This window comes from Littorina saxatilis, linkage group LG2 (genome assembly GCF_037325665.1).
Source record: "Littorina saxatilis isolate snail1 linkage group LG2, US_GU_Lsax_2.0, whole genome shotgun sequence".
NCBI classification, from domain to species: Eukaryota; Metazoa; Mollusca; class Gastropoda; order Littorinimorpha; family Littorinidae; genus Littorina; species Littorina saxatilis.
Window position 1 is genome coordinate 12,033,029 of NC_090246.1, and position 19,717 is coordinate 12,052,745.

Here is a 19,717-nt window from a genome sequence, read left to right on the forward strand (position 1 = left end):
TAGTTAAATACCCTCCCACCTACCCCGCTTATGGTTTTTTAGTTTCTTTAAAGCCGTATGATCTTGGACACGTGGTGATAGAGGTAGTGACATACTACATACCAATGGGAGGTAACTCTCAGAGAATGAGCCCATTACCATGGCTATTTTTAGCTCTTTTGGTGATGGGGTTGCTTCCCTTTAAAAATGTTTGACGGGTAAGCCTTTTCAGACCTTAGCATCTCAGACTGTGTCAATGCTATATGTGATTCGGGTAAGTATATTGATCAATCGCCGTATATTTTTTTTTTACCAGAGTTCAGTATTTATTTAAAGAAAATGAATGACACACGTAAAGAAATCTGTGGGATATTTTATTTATGCAATTTATTTTTAGTTATTTCTTGTTTTAATTGGATTAACTTTAAAGCCTGTATAAACGCAAGCACCCAGAGTAATATGATGATTCAATTGTGACTATCTGCCGTAGAGATAAACGAGAGAAAACATTCAAGGAGATGATAATTTAAAAGGGGAATGAGCGAATTGAGGAGATCCAGGTATTTCTGATTGTCTCCCTTTTGGAGACTCCTTTGGAGTTGTAGATGGTTATCCTAGTTTCTTGTGTTGTCATGGGCATTAATCATCACATTACATTGTGTCAGGTCTGGAAGCAAGAACCACTAGATTATAGAGGACAGTATCGAGTGAGACAAAGTTGTGTTTGCTATCACAGATGCTTGATTCATACATCCACATATCCGCAGAGTTTCTTGAAAACAAATTTTTGTGTCCAAAATTCTACGTTCATGAAGGTTACATTTTATAAGTTCTAACTTGACGTATGGCAAAAGGAGTTAGTTACAGGAAGGTTTTTTTTTCTTCTCTCTTTTATTTGGCTTATAAACATGACTTCAGACATGGCAATTTTGTTTCTCTTTTGTGTGTGTAGAAAAGTGTTTTTTACATTTTGAAAACACAGAGGATTTAAATTGTTTCTGCTCATTCTTGCTATTTTTCTCGGGAACATGAAGTTCAGTTCTTCACACCTACCTTGGACCAAGATTAGGAAGAATGAGTCTAGAATAATTAAATTCTTTTTTTACCAATGGATTTTGATCATACAGCCTGTTCTATGAGCCACGCTCACATACAGGCTGAGTTCAACACAACCATAATGAAATGGTTGACCTTTCACATTTCATGAAGTGACCTGAATGAATTTGGTGACGAGAGTTGCCGGCTTCGAGGAGAATTTGGTGGTCATGGGCCACATCTTGTTTGCTACCTCCAGAAGTGAATCCGAGAATCTGAGCGACAGTGACGAGCGTATCCAAGGGACACATGTTGAAGAGTGTGTTTGATGAGTGATGAGGATGAATGAAAGTGAACGAGCGTTTTAGCTGATTGGAACGTGTGTAGGAGAAGAGTGCAGAAGCTGTTTTGAAAGGTTGACAGTTGTATGTGCTTGCGTTTTTGGCAAAAGACTTAAGTTTTGTGTTCCGTATTATTTAGAGAATACATGTTGCGTTTTATTATCAATATTATTTGATTGTGGAGGCCTGATGCTACTAATCATGACCTGCCGGTGTACATTTTGTTCCATGGTTTTTATTTTCTTTCACTGTGTTTATGTTTACTATGGTTACAATTCTGTGTTTTTTTTCTTTGCTGACACATTTTCACGGTTCGGGGGCTTACAGTATGGGGTGCAACATTTTATCACATCTGCAAGAAAGTTACAGCATAGGATGATTGTGCAATTCTTCACCAAGACTGAACAACTTTTTTTACCGCTTAATTGGTGAATCTCGAGCCTCTCGGCTTTTTCTCTATTCTATTTCTTTCTACTCAAGTGTAAGACTGTTAGCGGTGTGGTTGACTTTGTGTATACTCGGCAACACTTTGTTGAAGAGATTCTTGTGCCAAAGACTGCTTCAAAAGCTTCTGTTTGTAGGTAGCTTATTCCAAGAAATTGGTTTGATCAAATTTGTGACTTACCTGCGAAGTAAGGTACATCTTGTTTTCCATGATTCTCTTTATTTTAGTGTATGATTGTATTTATTTATAATGACTTGATGAAATTGTACAGGTAGCCTTTTGATTTTGTAAAGGCCAGTGCTTTGTTCATGATGCTATGTTCACATTTGTAATTTTTTTTCTCGTACATTAAAATGCGAAGTTACTTTATAGGTAGCTCAGTTTTAAACCGTAAGTGTTAAGCACCAAACCAGTGTACACACCTAAATTTTTATCAGACTGTATCCACTGTATACGAAGAACAATATTTAAAAACTAACATAACATGGGTCTTTCGCAGCTGCAAATGTTGACAAAACAGCAGGACAAAATCAAATAGGTCGTTATTAATACAGCAAGTGTGTAAGTGAGGCACAAGTTAACCACAGGTTTTTACCATCACTTTTATCATTTATAGTACATTGTATGACAGAAACATTTGGGAAAAAAATGTGGGCACTGATATTTTTCCTGCTAAACTTAGACAACTGTTGTATGTAAAAGAGTGTTTCTGTTTATGTTGGGAAGCAGGGGTACACAAGGTAACGGGTTCTGTTACAGTACACAGCATCATTGCTGTACTAAAGTATGTCTCAGAAAAACACAACATGACCTGTTGGTGATAGTGACTAATGACATGTTTCATGTATCATTTTCATTTATACAGATATTTATTTTCTCACATAACACGTTGCCATCATTTTTATCACCGTACAAGTAGAATTCTGTGCCTCATCTCTCACAGTGAAGATTGCTTTGTGTGTCAACGGCTACACTAACGGCTGTAGCTTTGTGTGTCGACAGCTACAGCCTGTCTAGCTCCCCTCCCCACTTCCCCGTCTGACCCTCTGTACAATGAGAACTGCCATGATTTTGTAGGGTAGTCGCTGTGAACACCAAACGTCTGAAAAAGGAAGTGTAACATTGGGTACATGTATGTTTCCTTTTGTCTGCTTGAGATGTATGGATTGTGTAGGGAGTTGTTTCCGTTATTGGGGGCCTTTTGAAGCTTGGGGCTCATGTACATGTTAGAAATGGATTCAATTTTCAATGACGAAAAAAATAAAGCAAAAGTGAATATTTTGTGTGCGAGTTTTATGGGCAGTTTTATGTAGTGAGTGCGTGTGTATGGCCAATTTTCTCATTTCTCATTTCTCATTACTTTATTGTCCCATCGCTGGGAAATTCGGGTCGCTTCCTCCCAGTGGAAAGCTAGCAGCAACGGAGTCGCGCTACCCAGGTGTCTGCGTGTTTAGGTGTATTCAGCCACCTGCACTTATGGCAGAATGACCAAGGTCTTTTACGTGCCATTGTGATGACACGGGGGTGGGACATGGCTTCCGTCTCTGGGTCTGCACATAAAGTTGACCCGTGTCCGTCCCGGCCCGAATGTAGTGAGTGCGTGTGTATGGCCAATTTTATGTAGTGAGTGCGTGTGTATGGCCAATTTTATGTAGTGAGTGCGTGTGTATGGCCAATTTTATGTAGTGAGTGCGTGTGTATGGCCAATTTTATGTAGTGAGTGCGTGTGTATGGCCAATTTTATGTAGTGAGTGTGTTAGGGCAAGGTGAGCAAGCTGAAGAAGTAATTCTGTATGCCAATACATGTAAGAGAAACGAATGCATATATAACCTGTGGGTGCCACAACTGTGTGATAAGATGACCTGGAACCATTTGTGACCCGCTCCAACGAAAGGATAACAAAGTCGCTGAGACGGAACAGAGATAACAGCAATAAACCTGAGCCATGGCCAAAATGTTGGATTTTGAGATTTATGCATTTCTGCACTCTACCATTATGTGCTATCTATTCTGTAAATATCAATTTCAGATTCGCTTTGCAAATATGATTTTAAAAAAAGAGGTTTTATTGCACTGCAGACATGAAATAAGCACCCTTTTAACCCCCGAATTATTGTTTCTTCGCTTTTAGCACAAATTTTGTGTGTGTGTGATGCATATTGAAAAAAGTTTACATCTAATCATCAGTCACTTTCAGCTTTAGAAGTTAAACTAAAAACCCTGTTGCTAGGGATTTTTGGCAAATTTACTCCTGTTACCTTCAAACCGGCTTTTCTCAAAATGGCTTCTTGAGTTTGAGCAAACTTTAAATCGCTATATCTCATTAATGCTAAATAATAGAAACTTGTAGTAAAGACCATCTGAAAGCTGGTTATATTCACTTTCAAGGGATACCCAATGTCAAAAATGACACTTTTCTATTCTGTGGGAGGGGGGGTCACATTTTTTTCCTTTGGTGTGTGTGGGTGGGGGGAGTTCACATACTTGATACACACACAGTAATACACAAACACAAAACAGATGCTGATATACATATTTATTGCAACCACCTACATTCAAACAAATTCTGAACCAAGTGCTAAAAATAATACAGAATATTCCTATAATGTGATAGTGAATATGTTGTCAGTATCTAGGAGAAAGTGTTCTGCAAAGAGCACAGACAGTAGCCTTCAGATATTCTGAGGCTGAAGGATAAAAGCCAGCAGTGTGCTCTACTCGTCAACCAAACTCATTCAAATCAGCTATAAGAATAATTATCTAAAGCACCTGGACAAATCCAAACTGTAGTTTTCAAAATGCAAGTGTCAACACTTTTAACAGGTGTCAAGTTCAGAGAAACTAAGCACGTTGGCAAACACTTCTGAATCTTCAAGTTCCTAGTTCTGTCATTATGCCCATGAACGCAGAAGGGGTGTAAGTCGACCAACAGTCCCTGTAGATACACTTCCTGTAGGCGTTTTTCCTGAAAACAAGGAATGCACCCATGACTCTGAGAGATCTGTGATACGCCCACAGGTAAGTGCACCTCCAGGAAATGCACCCACTTTAGATGACTTAGACTCCTCCCCCATTAAGTCGTCAAGGTCACATGAAGGATTTTTCGCCTTCCTTTCAAAAAGGAAATGTTCACGCCTGCAAGATTAAGTCTGCTTCTTGTGCAAAATGACAATGTTTTGCTGAATTAGTTCTGCTAGTGACACCCATGTCAATCTTCAGGAGAAAAAAATTCTCTCTCTGCACAGCCAGATCGTTGATTATTGTGTGTGCATGTGTTCAAGTGATACGATGCCTTTATTCCATACAAAAGCTGGGACACATCTGTGAGGGTCGATACAAGCGTTCGCATGGGAATTAAGGAATGTATCTTGTTTCACAATCCTCATCAGCAAAGACAGAACAGCAAGCTGTGAACTGAATGGAGGGTGCGCAAGTTCAGGCAAATGCTTCACAACCAGCATGCAACATTTGGCTGGGAATGGATGAAAGAATTAACTGCAAATGTATGGATTGCAACTACACGAGTCACAATAACTATGCTTTCTGCTCTTTTTCTCTTTCAATCACAGAAAAGTTAAAATAACGTCATCCAAGTGCGAACCAACTTGCCTTAAAACGGTACGAAAGATTATAATTGGCAATAAATGCCCCAAAAGAGTAGTTAAAAAGAACAAGCTTCCTTTGATAAAATATCAAAGATTGATCATATCTGAGATGTTTTAACGTGTATCTAAAGTTTGAAGAATGACACTGAAGACTTGATTACAAAAACACAAGCCCCAGGATGACCAGGATTCTAAGCAATGCATGTTTATATGATGACTGTAAATGTATATCCCATAGAAAACCTCTGTACAGATTAACACAGTATTATTTAAAAGCATAAAGCAAAAATATTCATTATACTGCATGATTTTGTGGTCACAAGTTTCTAAAAAAGAAAGTGAGAGTACAACTACATTTAGCAACAAAATGCTAAGATTTAGTATCATTTGTTAATAGATAAGAAAGAAACTGACACAGTCAGTTCTAACAAAACCACAAAATATACTGCAGCAAATGTCAAAACTTTCACATTGAAAAAGTACATAGCAGATCATCCGCAGCTATTCGAGACCTGTCCTTTATGAGAGTGACACACATGTACAAGTATTCATGTGAATAACAAACTGAAAGAGTAGCAGATTATCTGCAGCAAGTCGAAAGCGGCCAATTATGAGAGTGACACACATGTACATGCAAGTATTGATGTGAATAACAAACTGAAAGACTGGAGTAGTTTTCAAACAATATCCACGGTGATTCAAAGTGTCCATTATAAAACACATTTGTCATGCCCATTTTCAGCAATACACGCAGCTGACAGTTGTAACCCAGACAACCATATGAAAGAACACAGTGTAGCATAAAACGTATACTCTTCAAGCAAATATTGTCTTTTCCTTCAGGCACTGTTGACAACAACCAAAGCACTGACATCTCTTGCATTCTTGTCCAGAACAAAAACCACTTTCATCTGCAGATACATTTCAAATTCAAATTCAGCCAATAGATACACATGTTCAACTTAGATCACCTTCAAACATGTTTCAAGCAAAGCAGACATTTTTCAAGCAATAATTTCAAACAATTGCAAACAATTTTCAAACAACAATTTCAAACACTTCACATAGAAAAATCATTCTGTATTTATCGTGCCAACTCCCTTCCAATATTCTAAGTGAACCTCAAATCTGAAACACCTATATGTATCTGTAACAAGCATCAATTTTGACGCCATTTCATATTTCCAATTCTCCGTAGCACATTGTTCTGGGAATTACTCTATGAGAAATGGTAAGCTGTTGGATTTTTTTTCAACAACAATAGAAGACAAACCAAAACACATTTCTTTCAAGCATAGCACAATGTGCATTTGTAAAAAAAAAACCACACACTCAAAAACAGTCATTACAAAGAGCAGAGTTTGGAAGCTGAATTAATAGAAGCTGTAGTCTGTAAGTTTTTGTCTAACCTGTTAACTCAGCAAAATTCATAATACCTTTTTGCAATGTTCTCTTTACACAGATTTCATAAATGAACAAAGATACACCTGAGATTTTAATGAAAGGAAGTATAATAAAGCAGGTGAGGAGATCACAGAGATCAAAAACAGATACAGGTGTGTGTGTGTGTGTGTGTGTGTGTGTGTGTGTGTGTGTGTGTGTGTGAGTGCGTGTGTGCATGAGCATAGTTTATACACTCTAAAGCAAAAAAGAGAGGGTAAAGAGATTAAAGTGATTAAAAGCAGCTTATTGAGTTATATGTCCATCTGTGAGTGTGTGTATATGTACCCAGCATGCTGACTTGAGCCATGTCTGCATGTGTGTCCGTGTCTGCAGTCAAAACATTTCCTACTTAATAAACGCTTTCACTTGAATATCACAAACCGTCATAATCAGGCTAAATCAGCCAATGAATAAAACTCTATGCGCATTCCTTTGTGCATGACTTTTTCCACCCACACACATAAAAATCAGATAAACTTGAATAGTTGTTTGCACCCATATTTGTGCATTTACACTCAAACATTATAGTTCAGTGTAGTTCCCTAAATGCTGCTAATAGTTACAAATACATGTAGTACATGTATTCACAAACAAGTACAGTAATCAAAAATTGTTCATTTAACAGCTAGTTTGTACTACATATATATATTATGCATGAATGTTTCAAACTAATATGATTAACTGAATCCCACAGGGAAAAACAAGTGTGGTGCACATGAAATAGACATGTAAAAATGCATCACAAATCCCATTGTAAATGCGGTCACATCTAACAGTTATAAAACTGAAAGAAAAACTATCTCTGAACAATTAATACCACATATTTTTTTCACAGCAAAACTGAATCACTGGCAAACCAAAGTGACAAGAAAAGCACCAGATCATTTTCTTTTTCGTGACATGACCTCGCTAAAACAATTTCTACCTTTCCACAAACATTGCAAGATCATAGTTTTTATACAAAAGTCACACATTGCATTACCATGCATATTAAATGTACAAGCATTATAACGTACATCATTTCACATCTACATACATAAGAAAAAAAGTATACCAAAGATTTATCAAATGCTTGATAAATTAATAGGCATTTGAGTTACTGCTACAACTACTTAACATATAATATTAATCAATATTTTGATTTAAAAAAAAAAAGGCCAGTGCTTGTTAGTGTCAATGGAAAAAGGAAACAAAGTTTTCGGTCAGGGCACAAATTATGAAGGCTCAGAAGCTGAAGAAATGTAAGAATAACTGACATGGCAAGGTGGTATTTATGCAATGCATATATGTTTATTCAGTAGTTACCGAATGCATATGCATAACTAACTGCATAACTAAATAACCAGTATAACCATTCAGATCCTATTCTCTTCTATTTTCTTCCATTCCAATTTCACAAATACATTTTCAAATTGTGTACATATTAATTAAAGTCAGATGCATAGTCAGCACTTTTGCACCTGAAATTTACGGTAGACCAGCCTTTGAATTCACACAAAACTAGGTTGCCACTAAAATAAAAAGCAGGTATAAATACACAGTGCACAATCATGGCAGTGATATATCTATATATTCATTTATAAATAAATTCTAACACACCCACTATATACACAATTCTTTGTAGGAAGAACTATATAGCCAAGTAGTGGTTAAAACATTTGTTGTAAAGAAGTAGAAATAATGATATGTGATCAAAGTATAAGTTCCTCACACTTACTACCCTGAGGGAATGAACCACTAAATACACTTACTTCTGTGATGCTGTAAAGGTACCTACCTATAACCCTTCATGTGTAAACCATGCTTAGAGCTTACATTCACTCTGTCCATGTTCTGTATACGGTAGATCCCCCCCCCTTCAAGACCTCCAGAAATCTGAGAAAATTAGGTCATCCCAAAAAGGTGGCAGTCTTACAATGGGGGTAAATTCCCCCCCCCCCCAAAAAAAAAAATCTGAGAAAATTAGTTTCAAAGAAGAAGGAAGGAGATAGAAAGGAATTCTTCATTGCACATTTTAAGGTCATGATCTGGTCAATAACAAATGACATATATATATAATCACATATATATATATATATATATGCATAAAAAAGGTAGTGGAATTTCCTTTCAACCATACATTCATGCTGGATTTAACAATACATTATCAATTGCTGCTATAAGCTAAAACAAGATATTGAACCTTCCTTAAAAATAGGTCTGAACACTACGCTAAAACTCAAGTCACTTTGAGATAACTTCATTAAAACCTTTGCTACTTTACCCAATTCCCAAAAAGTGGTTGGGTCTAGGAGTAACGCTGAGTACCATTCGCTTCAACTCAAACAGGCCTCTAGCTTTGTTAACAGCATACACTCGTTTCTCGGCATGATCATGACTTTTACAATGAATTATAGAATTTTCATGTACTATCTTAGCAACCCTCTTGCAACTTATTACATGTACTATCTTAGCAACCCTCTTGCAACTTATTACATGTACTATCTTAGCAACCCTCTTGCAACTTATTACATGTACTATCTTAGCAACCCTCTTGCAACTTATTACATGTACTATCTTACTTAGCAACCCTCTTGCAACTTAGTACATGTACTCACAGGCTTATGGTTCAAGTAGGCACTCCAAATATATACATATGTACGGTGGTTACAAATCAAATCCTATTTGATCTTCTTATTAAGTCAAGGCGCAACCGTTGTGCCATGAACTTTTTTTGCCACAGTAACTGTAAATTCCTTTCAGTGTGAAAGTTTCATGTGCACTTCTTTGTCTCAAGTCTTTCAGGCTAAAGCTGTCTTTTTTGCTTACGTTACCAGCAAATGGAAATCCTATTGACTATAAGTCACCGTACACCTCAACTACGCATAAAACAAAGTAAAAGTCTCAGGTTTATTCCCTATCCCCCTCCCCCCTCTCCAACTTTCCTTCCAGGTCTTTGAATCGGTAGCAATAGTGGAAGACACGTTTTCAAAGATTTAAAAGTACACAGAAAAGTCTAGACAACCGCCATTTCTACGCAAAAGTCTTTAACTTCTTTGTTTACTTTTCAACTTCTAAGCTGAGAACTACACAAGAAGAACAACTTATGAAATGCCACCATACCAAGGCTGTACACAGCTGCTACAGACTGCAGCAAAACTACACACATGTAGCAGCTCTCCTTCCAGTTCTAGAACGACAGATTTCCACAGGTGTAGGTCCATAGCGTTCAACTCATCATTGACAAACATTGTGGCGTTAGGCTTAAAGGAGAGTCCCAAAAATCTGCTAGTAGTCTACATTACAGTCGTCAAAATCTGTCCACAATCTGTCCCGTCTCTCTCTCTCTGTCCAGCTTCATTTGTGTCGCAATGACTATCTATGAGAATCATGATCTGCGTCTCGTCAATCTTTTCCCAAGAGTGTCTATAACTAGCATCTCACAGATTCTACCAGAAGATTCTCACAAACATTCAACCAAATCTTCGCTGACTTAGTGAGGGGATCTTCATCAGCATCTTGTCAAGATTCTCACAAGTGTCTGACAAAAATTTGACCGCCCCTCTCATGCAATATTCTTCACCAGAATCCAAGCGAACGAGAAGAAGAAGACACCAGAGTCCAACCAGCGTCTTCCCTGGTCGACTTTCACCTCAGCTTCCGTCTCTCTCAGAAGATTAAGATGAGCATTCCAGCGACTTGTGGAGTATAGTCTGAGCACCATCTGGCCGACTCTCTCAGTAGATTTTGTTGAAAGATATGCGTTGAAAGCTGGGATCTTTGCGTGACTCTCTCAGTAGATTTTGACGAAAGACATGCGCTGAAAGCCGGGGTCCTTGCGTGCCTCCCAGTACTTGCCGTTGTACTCAAACACCTCTTTGCCGTCCACTGTCTTCTTGCTGAAATCAAACAGTTTAAAAACATGACCACAATGGCAAGCAGCAGATTCTCTCTCATTCTCTCTCTTTCTCATTACTTTATTGTCCCATCACTGGAAAATTCGGGTCGCTTCCTCCCAGTGGAAAGCAAGCAGCAACGGAGTCGCGCTACCCAGGTGTCTGCGTGTTTAGGTGTATTCAGCCACCTGCACTTATGGCAGAATGACCAAGGTCTTTTACGTGCCATTGTGATGACACGGGGGTGGGACATGGCTTCCGTCTCTGGGTCTGCACATAAAGTTGACCCGTGTCCGTCCCGGCCCGAATTCGAACCTGCGACCTTTCGATCAGAAGTCCAGTGCTCTACCAACTGGGCTACAAGGCATCATACAGCACAACAGATGTACAGTGGAGCCTCCATTTCAAGACCCCCCAGTTTAAGAATCCTTCCCTTTTAAGACTTTGTTGTCTCAGACTTTCTGTTCATAACCTGTGTAAATGTATTACCATTTCAAGACCCCCCAGTTTAAGAATCCTTCCCTTTTAAGACTTTGTTGTCTCAGACATTCTGTTCATAACCTGTGTAAATGTATTACCATTTCAAGACCCCCCAATTTAAGAATCCCTCCCTTTTAAGACTTTGTTGTCTCAGACATTCTGTTCATAACCTGTGTAAATGTATTACCATTTCAAGACCCCCCAGTTTAAGAATCCTTCCCTTTTAAGACTTTGTTGTCTCAGACATTCTGTTCATAACCTGTGTAAATGTATTACCATTTCAAGACCCCCCAATTTAAGAATCCCTCCCTTTTAAGACTTTGTTGTCTCAGACTTTCTGTTCATAACCTGTGTAAATGTATTACCATTTCAAGACCCCCCAATTTAAGAATCCCTCCCTTTTAAGACTTTGTTGTCTCAGACATTCTGTTCATAACCTGTGTAAATGTATTCCCATTTCAAGACCCCCCAATTTAAGAATCCCTCCCTTTTAAGACTTTGTTGTCTCAGACTTTCTGTTCATAACCTGTGTAAATGTATTACCATTTCAAGACCCCCCAATTTAAGAATCCCTCCCTTTTAAGACTTTGTTGTCTCAGACTTTCTGTTCATAACCTGTGTAAATGTATTACCATTTCAAGACCCCCCAATTTAAGAATCCCTCCCTTTTAAGACTTTGTTGTCTCAGACATTCTGTTCATAACCTGTGTAAATGTATTACCATTTCAAGACCCCCCAATTTAAGAATCCCTCCCTTTTAAGACTTTGTTGTCTCAGACTTTCTGTTCATAACCTGTGTAAATGTATTACCATTTCAAGACCCCCCAATTTAAGAATCCCTCCCTTTTAAGACTTTGTTGTCTCAGACCAGGGATCGCGTTTACGCACGATTTTTGCGTATTTGACGCATTTTAAAAGTCGCTGACGCGTTTTTTTCGCCGCGCCGCGTAAGCCATACGCAAAAATATTGTAACTTTTTCTTGTCTTCACGCAGCGCTTTTGCTCTGACTTAATAATCACCCGATCCTGAAACTGACTATAGGGCTCGAGAAGTGACGACACACATGAAATCTGCGCGTCAAAACTAAAGTCCGTTTCTTTTTGCATCGAAGTATCGCAAACGAACGTAACGAGGGTATTACCAGATAATGTCTTGTCGGATAATGAAACAGACATTAGCTGCTCTCCCATCTCGCGCTTCCAAAAGGCGGAAAGTGTGTCTAGTCGTATTAGAGCGGGAAACAATCTCATGCTCATTAGCATGCAAGGCCCGAAGATTGGAGACAGCAGGGGTGTTATTCGACAGGCGTGCGCGGAGTTCGACAGGAAAACTCGCCGTATTTAGGTAAGGAGTGTCTTTAAGTCTTTCGTGCGTGTTTTGTTTGTGTCTGTACGTGTTTTCGTAGTACGCAAAAATATTGGTCCGTGACGCGTTTTTTTCGTTTCGTTGCGTATGACTTACGCGTTTTTTTAAAAAGTTAGCGCGATCCCTGTCAGACATTCTGTTCATAACCTGTGTAAATGTATTACCATTTCAAGACCCCCCAATTTAAGAATACCTCCCTTTTAAGACTTTGTTGTCTCAGACTTTCTGTTCATAACCTGTGTAAATGTATTACCATTTCAAGACCCCCAAATTTAAGAATCCCTCCCTTTTAAGACTTTGTTGTCTCAGACATTCTGTTCATAACCTCTGTAAATGTATTACCATTTCAAGACCCCCCAATTTAAGAATCCCTCCCTTTTAAGACTTTGTTGTCTCAGACATTCTGTTCATAACCTCTATAAATGTATTACCATTTCAAGATCCAATTTAAGAATCCCTCCCTTTTAAGACTTTGTTGTCTCAGACATTCTGTTCATAACCTGTGTAAATGTATTACCATTTCAAGACCCCCAAATTTAAGAATCCCTCCCTTTTTAAGACTTTGTTGTCTCAGACATTCTGTTCATAACCTGTGTAAATGTATTACCATTTCAAGACCCCCCCAATTTAAGAATCCCTCCCTTTTAAGACTTTGTCGTCTCAGACATTCTGTTCGTAACCTCTGTAAATGTATTACCATTTCAAGACCCCCCAATTTAAGAATCCCTCCCTTTTAAGACTTTGTCGTCTCAGACATTCTGTTCATAACCTGTGTAAATGTATTACTATTACCATTTCAAGACCCCCAAATTTAAGAATCCCTCCCTTTTAAGACTTTGTTGTCTCAGACATTCTATTCATAACCTGTGTAAATGTATTCCCATTTCAAAACCCCCAATTTAAGAATCCCTCCCTTTTAAGACTTTGTTGTCTCTGACATTCTGTTCATAACTTGTGTAAATGTATTACCATTTCAAGACCCCCCAATTTAAGAATCCCTCCCTTTTAAGACTTTGTTGTCTCAGACATTCTGTTCATAACCTCTATAAATGTATTACCATTTCAAGATCCAATTTAAGAATCCCTCCCTTTTAAGACTTTGTTGTCTCAGACTTTCTGTTCATAACCTCTATAAATGTATTACCATTTCAAGACCCCCCAATTTAAGAATCCCTCCCTTTTAAGACTTTGTCGTCTCAGACATTCTGTTCGTAACCTCTGTAAATGTATTACCATTTCAAGACCCCCCAATTTAAGAATCCCTCCCTTTTAAGACTTTGTTGTCTCAGACATTCTGTTCATAACCTGTGTAAATGTATTACCATTTCAAACCCCCCAATTTAAGAATCCCTCCCTTTTAAGACTTTGTTGTCTCAGACATTCTGTTCATAACCTGTGTAAATGTATTCCCATTTGACGACCCCCCAATTTGAGAATCCCTCCCTTTTAATACTTTGTTGTCTCAGACATTCTGTTCATAACCTCTATAAATGTATTACCATTTCAAGACCCCCCAATTTAAGAATCCCTCCCTTTTAAGACTTTGTTGTCTCAGACTTTCTGTTCATAACCTCTGTAAATGTATTACCATTTCAAGACCCCCCAATTTAAGAATCCCTCCCTTTTAAGACTTTGTTGTCTCAGACATTCTGTTCATAACCTCTATAAATGTATTACCATTTCAAGACCCCCCAATTTAAGAATCCCTCCCTTTTAAGACTTTGTTGTCTCAGACATTCTGTTCATAACCTCTGTAAATGTATTACCATTTCAAGACCCCCCAATTTAAGAATCCCTCCCTTTTAAGACTTTGTTGTCTCAGACATTCTGTTCATAACCTCTGTAAATGTATTACCATTTCAAGACCCCCCAATTTAAGAATCCCTCCCTTTTAAGACTTTGTTGTCTCAGACATTCTGTTCATAACCTCTGTAAATGTATTACCATTCCAAGACCCCCCAATTTAAGAATCCCTCCCTTTTAAGACCTTGTTGTCTCAGACTTTCTGTTCATAACCTCTGTAAATGTATTACCATTTCAAGACCCCCCAATTTAAGAATCCCTCCCTTTTAAGACTTTGTCGTCTCAGACATTCTGTTCATAACCTCTATAAATGTATTACCATTTCAAGACCCCCCAATTTAAGAATCCCTCCCTTTTAAGACTTTGTTGTCTCAGACTTTCTGTTCATAACCTGTGTAAATGTATTACCATTTCAAGACCCCCCAATTTAAGAATCCCTCCCTTTTAAGACTTTGTTGTCTCAGACATTCTGTTCATAACCTGTGTAAATGTATTCCCATTTGAAGACCCCCCAATTTAAGAATCCCTCCCTTTTAATACTTTGTTGTTTCAGACATTCTGTTCGTCTGAGCGATCGAGCAGAAGAAGAAGAAGACATTCTGTTCATAACCTCTGTAAATGTATTCCCATTTCAAGACACCCCAATTTAAGAATCCCTCCCTTTTAAGACTTTGTTGTCTCAGACTTTCTGTTCATAACCTGTGTAAATGTATTCCCATTTCAAGACCCCCCAGTTTAAGAATCCTTCCCTTTTAAGACTTTGTTGTCTCAGACTTTCTGTTCATAACCTGTGTAAATGTATTACCATTTCAAGACCCCCCAATTTAAGAATCCTTCCCTTTTAAGACTTTGTTGTCTCAGACTTTCTGTTCATAACCTGTGTAAATGTATTCCCATTTCAAACCCCCCAATTTAAGAATCCCTCGCTTTTAAGACTTTGTTGTCTCAGACATTCTGTTCATAACCTGTGTAAATGTATTACCATTTCAAGACCCCCCCAATTTAAGAATCCCTCCCTTTTAAGACTTTGTTGTCTCAGACATTCTGTTCATAACCTCTGTAAATGTATTACCATTTCAAGATCCCCCAATTTAAGAATCCCTCCCTTTTAAGACTTTGTTGTCTCAGACATTCTGTTCATAACCTGTGTAAATGTATTACCATTTCAAGACCCCCCAATTTAAGAATCCCTCCCTTTTAAGACTTTGTTGTCTCAGACATTCTGTTCATAACCTGTGTAAATGTATTACCATTTCAAGACCCCCTGATTATAACATTGAAGAATGAGTTACTGCCCGTGTTCATCTACACTCAGTACATACCAGAACCAGTTTGCAGAATGTGAGTGCCCCATATCCTCGGCCTTTTTGCGTCTCTCTCGTTGTGAGTTTTCCAGTCGGTTCTTCTCTGCCTCTGCCTCCTGGATGCGACCCTCCTCCATAGCTCTGAGCGCAGATGGGAGACATGAGATATGGATTACATGTTCAGACTCATTCAAGTCCCACTAGCACTCCTCTCTTGAACACAGATGGCCTCACTGTCTCGCATCTTGTCACACTTTTACATGGGATAAGACCATCCCTCCACTTGGTCACATACCCAACATGAAAAGCCTGTGTGTTACAAGGGATAAGACCATCCCTCCACTTGGTCACATACCAACAATGAACAGCCTGGGTGTTACACGGGATAAGACCATCCCTCCACTTGGTCACATACCAACAATGAACAGCCTGGGTGTTACAAGACCATCCCTCCACTTGGTCACATACCCAACATGAACAGCCTGGGTGTTACACGGGATAAGACCATCCCTCCACTTGGTCACATACCCAACATGAACAGCCTGGGTGTTACAAGGGATAAGACCATCCCTCCACTTGGTCACATACCCAACATGAAGCTCTCTGTGCACGGTGCTATATTGTAAGAATTAATTTAGCACAAGGCACTGCCAATTGGTGCTTTTTTGGAAATTAGTTTATTAAAATATTTGAACTCAGCACAGCAGGAAGTCAGGATGTTGATTTTTGTTATGTGACCAAGTGGAGGGATGGTCTTATCCCATGAAAAATGCCTGATCAGATCTGAGAAGGTGAGGCAAACGGTTTTCAAGTCATTATGTACACTGCTGTTAGAATTTCATGCATGCACACATGCATGCACGCTCTCAGACACTAACACACTCTCACGCTAGCACATGCACACGTACACGCACACACTCACTCTCACACATACACCTGTACATCAATCAATCAATATGAGGTTTATATCGCGCGTATTCCGTGGGTACAGTTCAAAGCGCAGGGATTTATTTTTTTATTTTTGTTTTATGCAATTTATATCGCGCACATATTCAAGGTGCAGGGATTTATTTATGCCGTGTGAGATGGAATTTTTTTACACAATACATCACGCATTCACATCGGTCAGCAGATCGTAGCCATTTCGGCGCATATCCTACTTTTCACGGGTACTTTTCAAGTCACACGGGTATTTTGGTGGACATTTTTATCTATGCCTATACAATTTTGCCAGGAAAGACCCTTTTGTCAATCGTGGGATCTTTAACGTGCACACCCCAATGTAGTGTACACAAAGGGACCTCGGTTTTTCGTCTCATCCGAAAGACTAGCACTTGAACCCACCACCTAGGTTAGGGAAAGGGGGGAGAAAATTGCTAACGCCCTGACCCAGGGTCGAACGCGCAACCTCTCGCTTCCGAGCGCAAGTGCGTTACCACTCGGCCACCCAGTCCAGACAGACAGACAGATAGACAGACACACACACACACTATGTATAACACCAAGAATATCCCCTATGGTTTACTTTACCAACTTAATTAAGTTAAAAAAAAGTGTCATACTGTTGTTAGCAGCAATGAGATCATGAAATCATAAAATTTTAAAAAAATCTGAATGCATGCCCCTCTGGAAAATCTTTACAAAAATAATTAAAAGCTGTGCAATCCAGGGATTTCAAGAATGAACTAGTCAGCAATAAAAATGCCCGGAATCCGCCAACTGGCAGAAAAATGTAATCCTTCAGTTAAAAAGAGGTACCTCTGATCGGGCCGGAACCGGGTGTCTGTGGGCGGCAGGAACCTGGCCTGCTCCATGTCCAGCTCGTTGAGCTCCATGGCAAAGCGCGTGAAGCCATAGTACAGCTCATGGTCCTCTGGCATGGCGCCTGTCAAACACAACATTCACACCTGTTTGTTAGTGAAGGTCACATGTATAGGTATATATTTTTCTGTACATGTAGTACTACTGTCATTTCTTTCTTTCCACTACGACCATCTTGGGCACATTCTAAGATAAATTGCAGCAATGAACATGTCTTACTTTACCGACCCCCGTAGCGCAGTGGTTAGCGCATCGGGTTGCGGGCCGGGAGATCGTGGTTCGAATCCCATAAGGGATGCGTAGGTTTTTTCGAGCTTCGATCAGCTCCAACCCAGAGTGGAAGTGCTAAAGTTCCAATGGGGAGGCTGGGATCACACAGCCGAGTGTCATTCACTTTACGAATGCGATTGACTCTGAAAGCGCGAAAAGAAAAAAATAACTTGTCTCGATTCTTGTGACCCTTCCTGCTCAGGGCTCTCATGGTGACCTTGGTCCCAGTGTTCCTGTTCCAGCCATCCCTGAATATTCTGCTGCCAGCCTGGGATGCTCCGGGGGGGTCGACGGAGGGACGCAGTGGCAGTCTGCTCTCTGAGGAGACGCTCACTCAGTCTGGCTCCTCGACTTAACAGTCAGTGTCGTAAGTAGAGGGCTTAGTAGGTAGCGGTGACTGTGTCCCTGGCCAGGAACAGGACCAATACTGAACACCGTCGAAGTGACTCAGCAGCAGTGCAGTGTCTTCCGAGGGTAGCCTACCGCAGCGGCCTGACATCCTTCCCTGGAGTGTCTGTAAAATTAGTGAGGGTGCCCAGGTGTCTGACCAACACTGGGGGCTCATTGATTCGACAAAGTCTGGCGGCGGAACGAAGTTCAGGGGTGGATGTTGCAGTGAGTGCTGGGACGGGGCGGCGTGGAAGCATACTGGGAGAAGGAACAAGCGTCGGGACAAGCAGAAAGAGGATGAAAAAATAAAAAAAAATACATAAAAGAAGAAGAGAGAGAAGAAGAAAAGAGAAAGAAAAAAAAAAAAAAAAAAAAAAAAATGTCTTTACTTTTTTTTTGTGGTGTCTTTTGTTTGTCCACTTTAAAGGCCGGCAGGTCAAGGTTCTTGTGAACGTGTTGTTTTGTCCTGAATTGAACGTTCCAAAAATGAACCTTTTTTAATATATTTTTTTGTATTCACGATGTTTGATTGACCTGGCCTCCATATGCATTCGTGAATCAAAAAATAAAAAAGGTGACATTTTTACATTTTTGGAAGGTTCACTTCAGGACAAAACAACCCTTTCACAAGAACAAAAATCTTCAGCCAGTCATGCGGTTGATTATCTCACGATGTTTGACTGACCTGGCCTCCATATACACCTGGCGGAGGACGCGTGGCCGCAGAAGAAGGCCTCGTTCCACTTGGCGAACAGGTTGTGCACGATCTTGCCCTCCGACGTCTGGATGCTGCCGTACACCTCGTACCGCTTGGAGGAGTAGCTGTTGGAACCCTGAAATATCACAAACACAAAAGTGTTAGCTCTTTTTGGATGGATACCGGATTTTTCCGGTAGCGAAAAGCGTCATTCAGCGCCTAATACCGGAATTTTACGGTTACTCTGCTCCTATCCAAAATCTTGCTACTTTCGACTAAACTGTGGATTTACGGTACGTGTGTGTGTGTGTGTGTCTGTGTGTGTTTAAGTGTTTGGTTTTGTGTGTGTGTGTGTGTGCGTGTGTGTGTGTGTGTGTGTGTGTGTTTAAGTGTTTGGTTTTGTGTGTGTGTGTGTGTGTGTGTGTGTGTGTGTGTGTGTGTGTGTGTTTAAGTGTTTGGTTTTGTGTGTGTGTGTGTGTGTGTGTGTGTGTGTGTGTGTGTGTGTGTGTGTGTGTGTGTGTGTGTTTAAGTGTTTGGTTTTGTGTGTGTGTGTGTGTGTGTTTGTGTGTGTGTTTATAAAAATTCATAGAGAGAGCGAGAATATCTCTTGTCCGTTGGTCTATTGGCGGGCTGGTCGATATGCTTGCCTGTCTAAAAACTACCTTCCCTACCCATGATAAGTAAGCTGAAACAACTGACCTTGGTGAAGGTAAGCTTGCAGACAATGTTGCCGTTAGTGATGGTCATCTCCCCGTACTGGTCAGCCCAGCGCTGACCGCCCAGCAGATTGTGAACACACGTGGTCACTTTGTTCCACTTGTAGTGGTCGCGGAACCTGTGTGTGTCACAAGACATGCTTGTT

The 19,717-nt window shown here is 39.8% G+C and overlaps 1 protein-coding gene across 1 annotated transcript in view; it reads right to left on the bottom strand.

Annotated features, from left to right (window-relative positions):
• Positions 1-8,820: 8,820 nt before the first annotated feature.
• Positions 8,821-19,717, bottom strand: part of LOC138958210 (oxysterol-binding protein-related protein 3-like) — a gene marked incomplete in the record, with an annotated part of 100,054 nt that continues 89,157 nt past the window's right edge. The window contains 5 exon segments of the mRNA XM_070329304.1: positions 8,821-10,727; positions 15,696-15,818; positions 17,436-17,562; positions 18,844-18,991; positions 19,555-19,690. Of these exon segments, the coding sequence (XP_070185405.1) occupies positions 10,622-10,727; positions 15,696-15,818; positions 17,436-17,562; positions 18,844-18,991; positions 19,555-19,690 (640 nt within the window).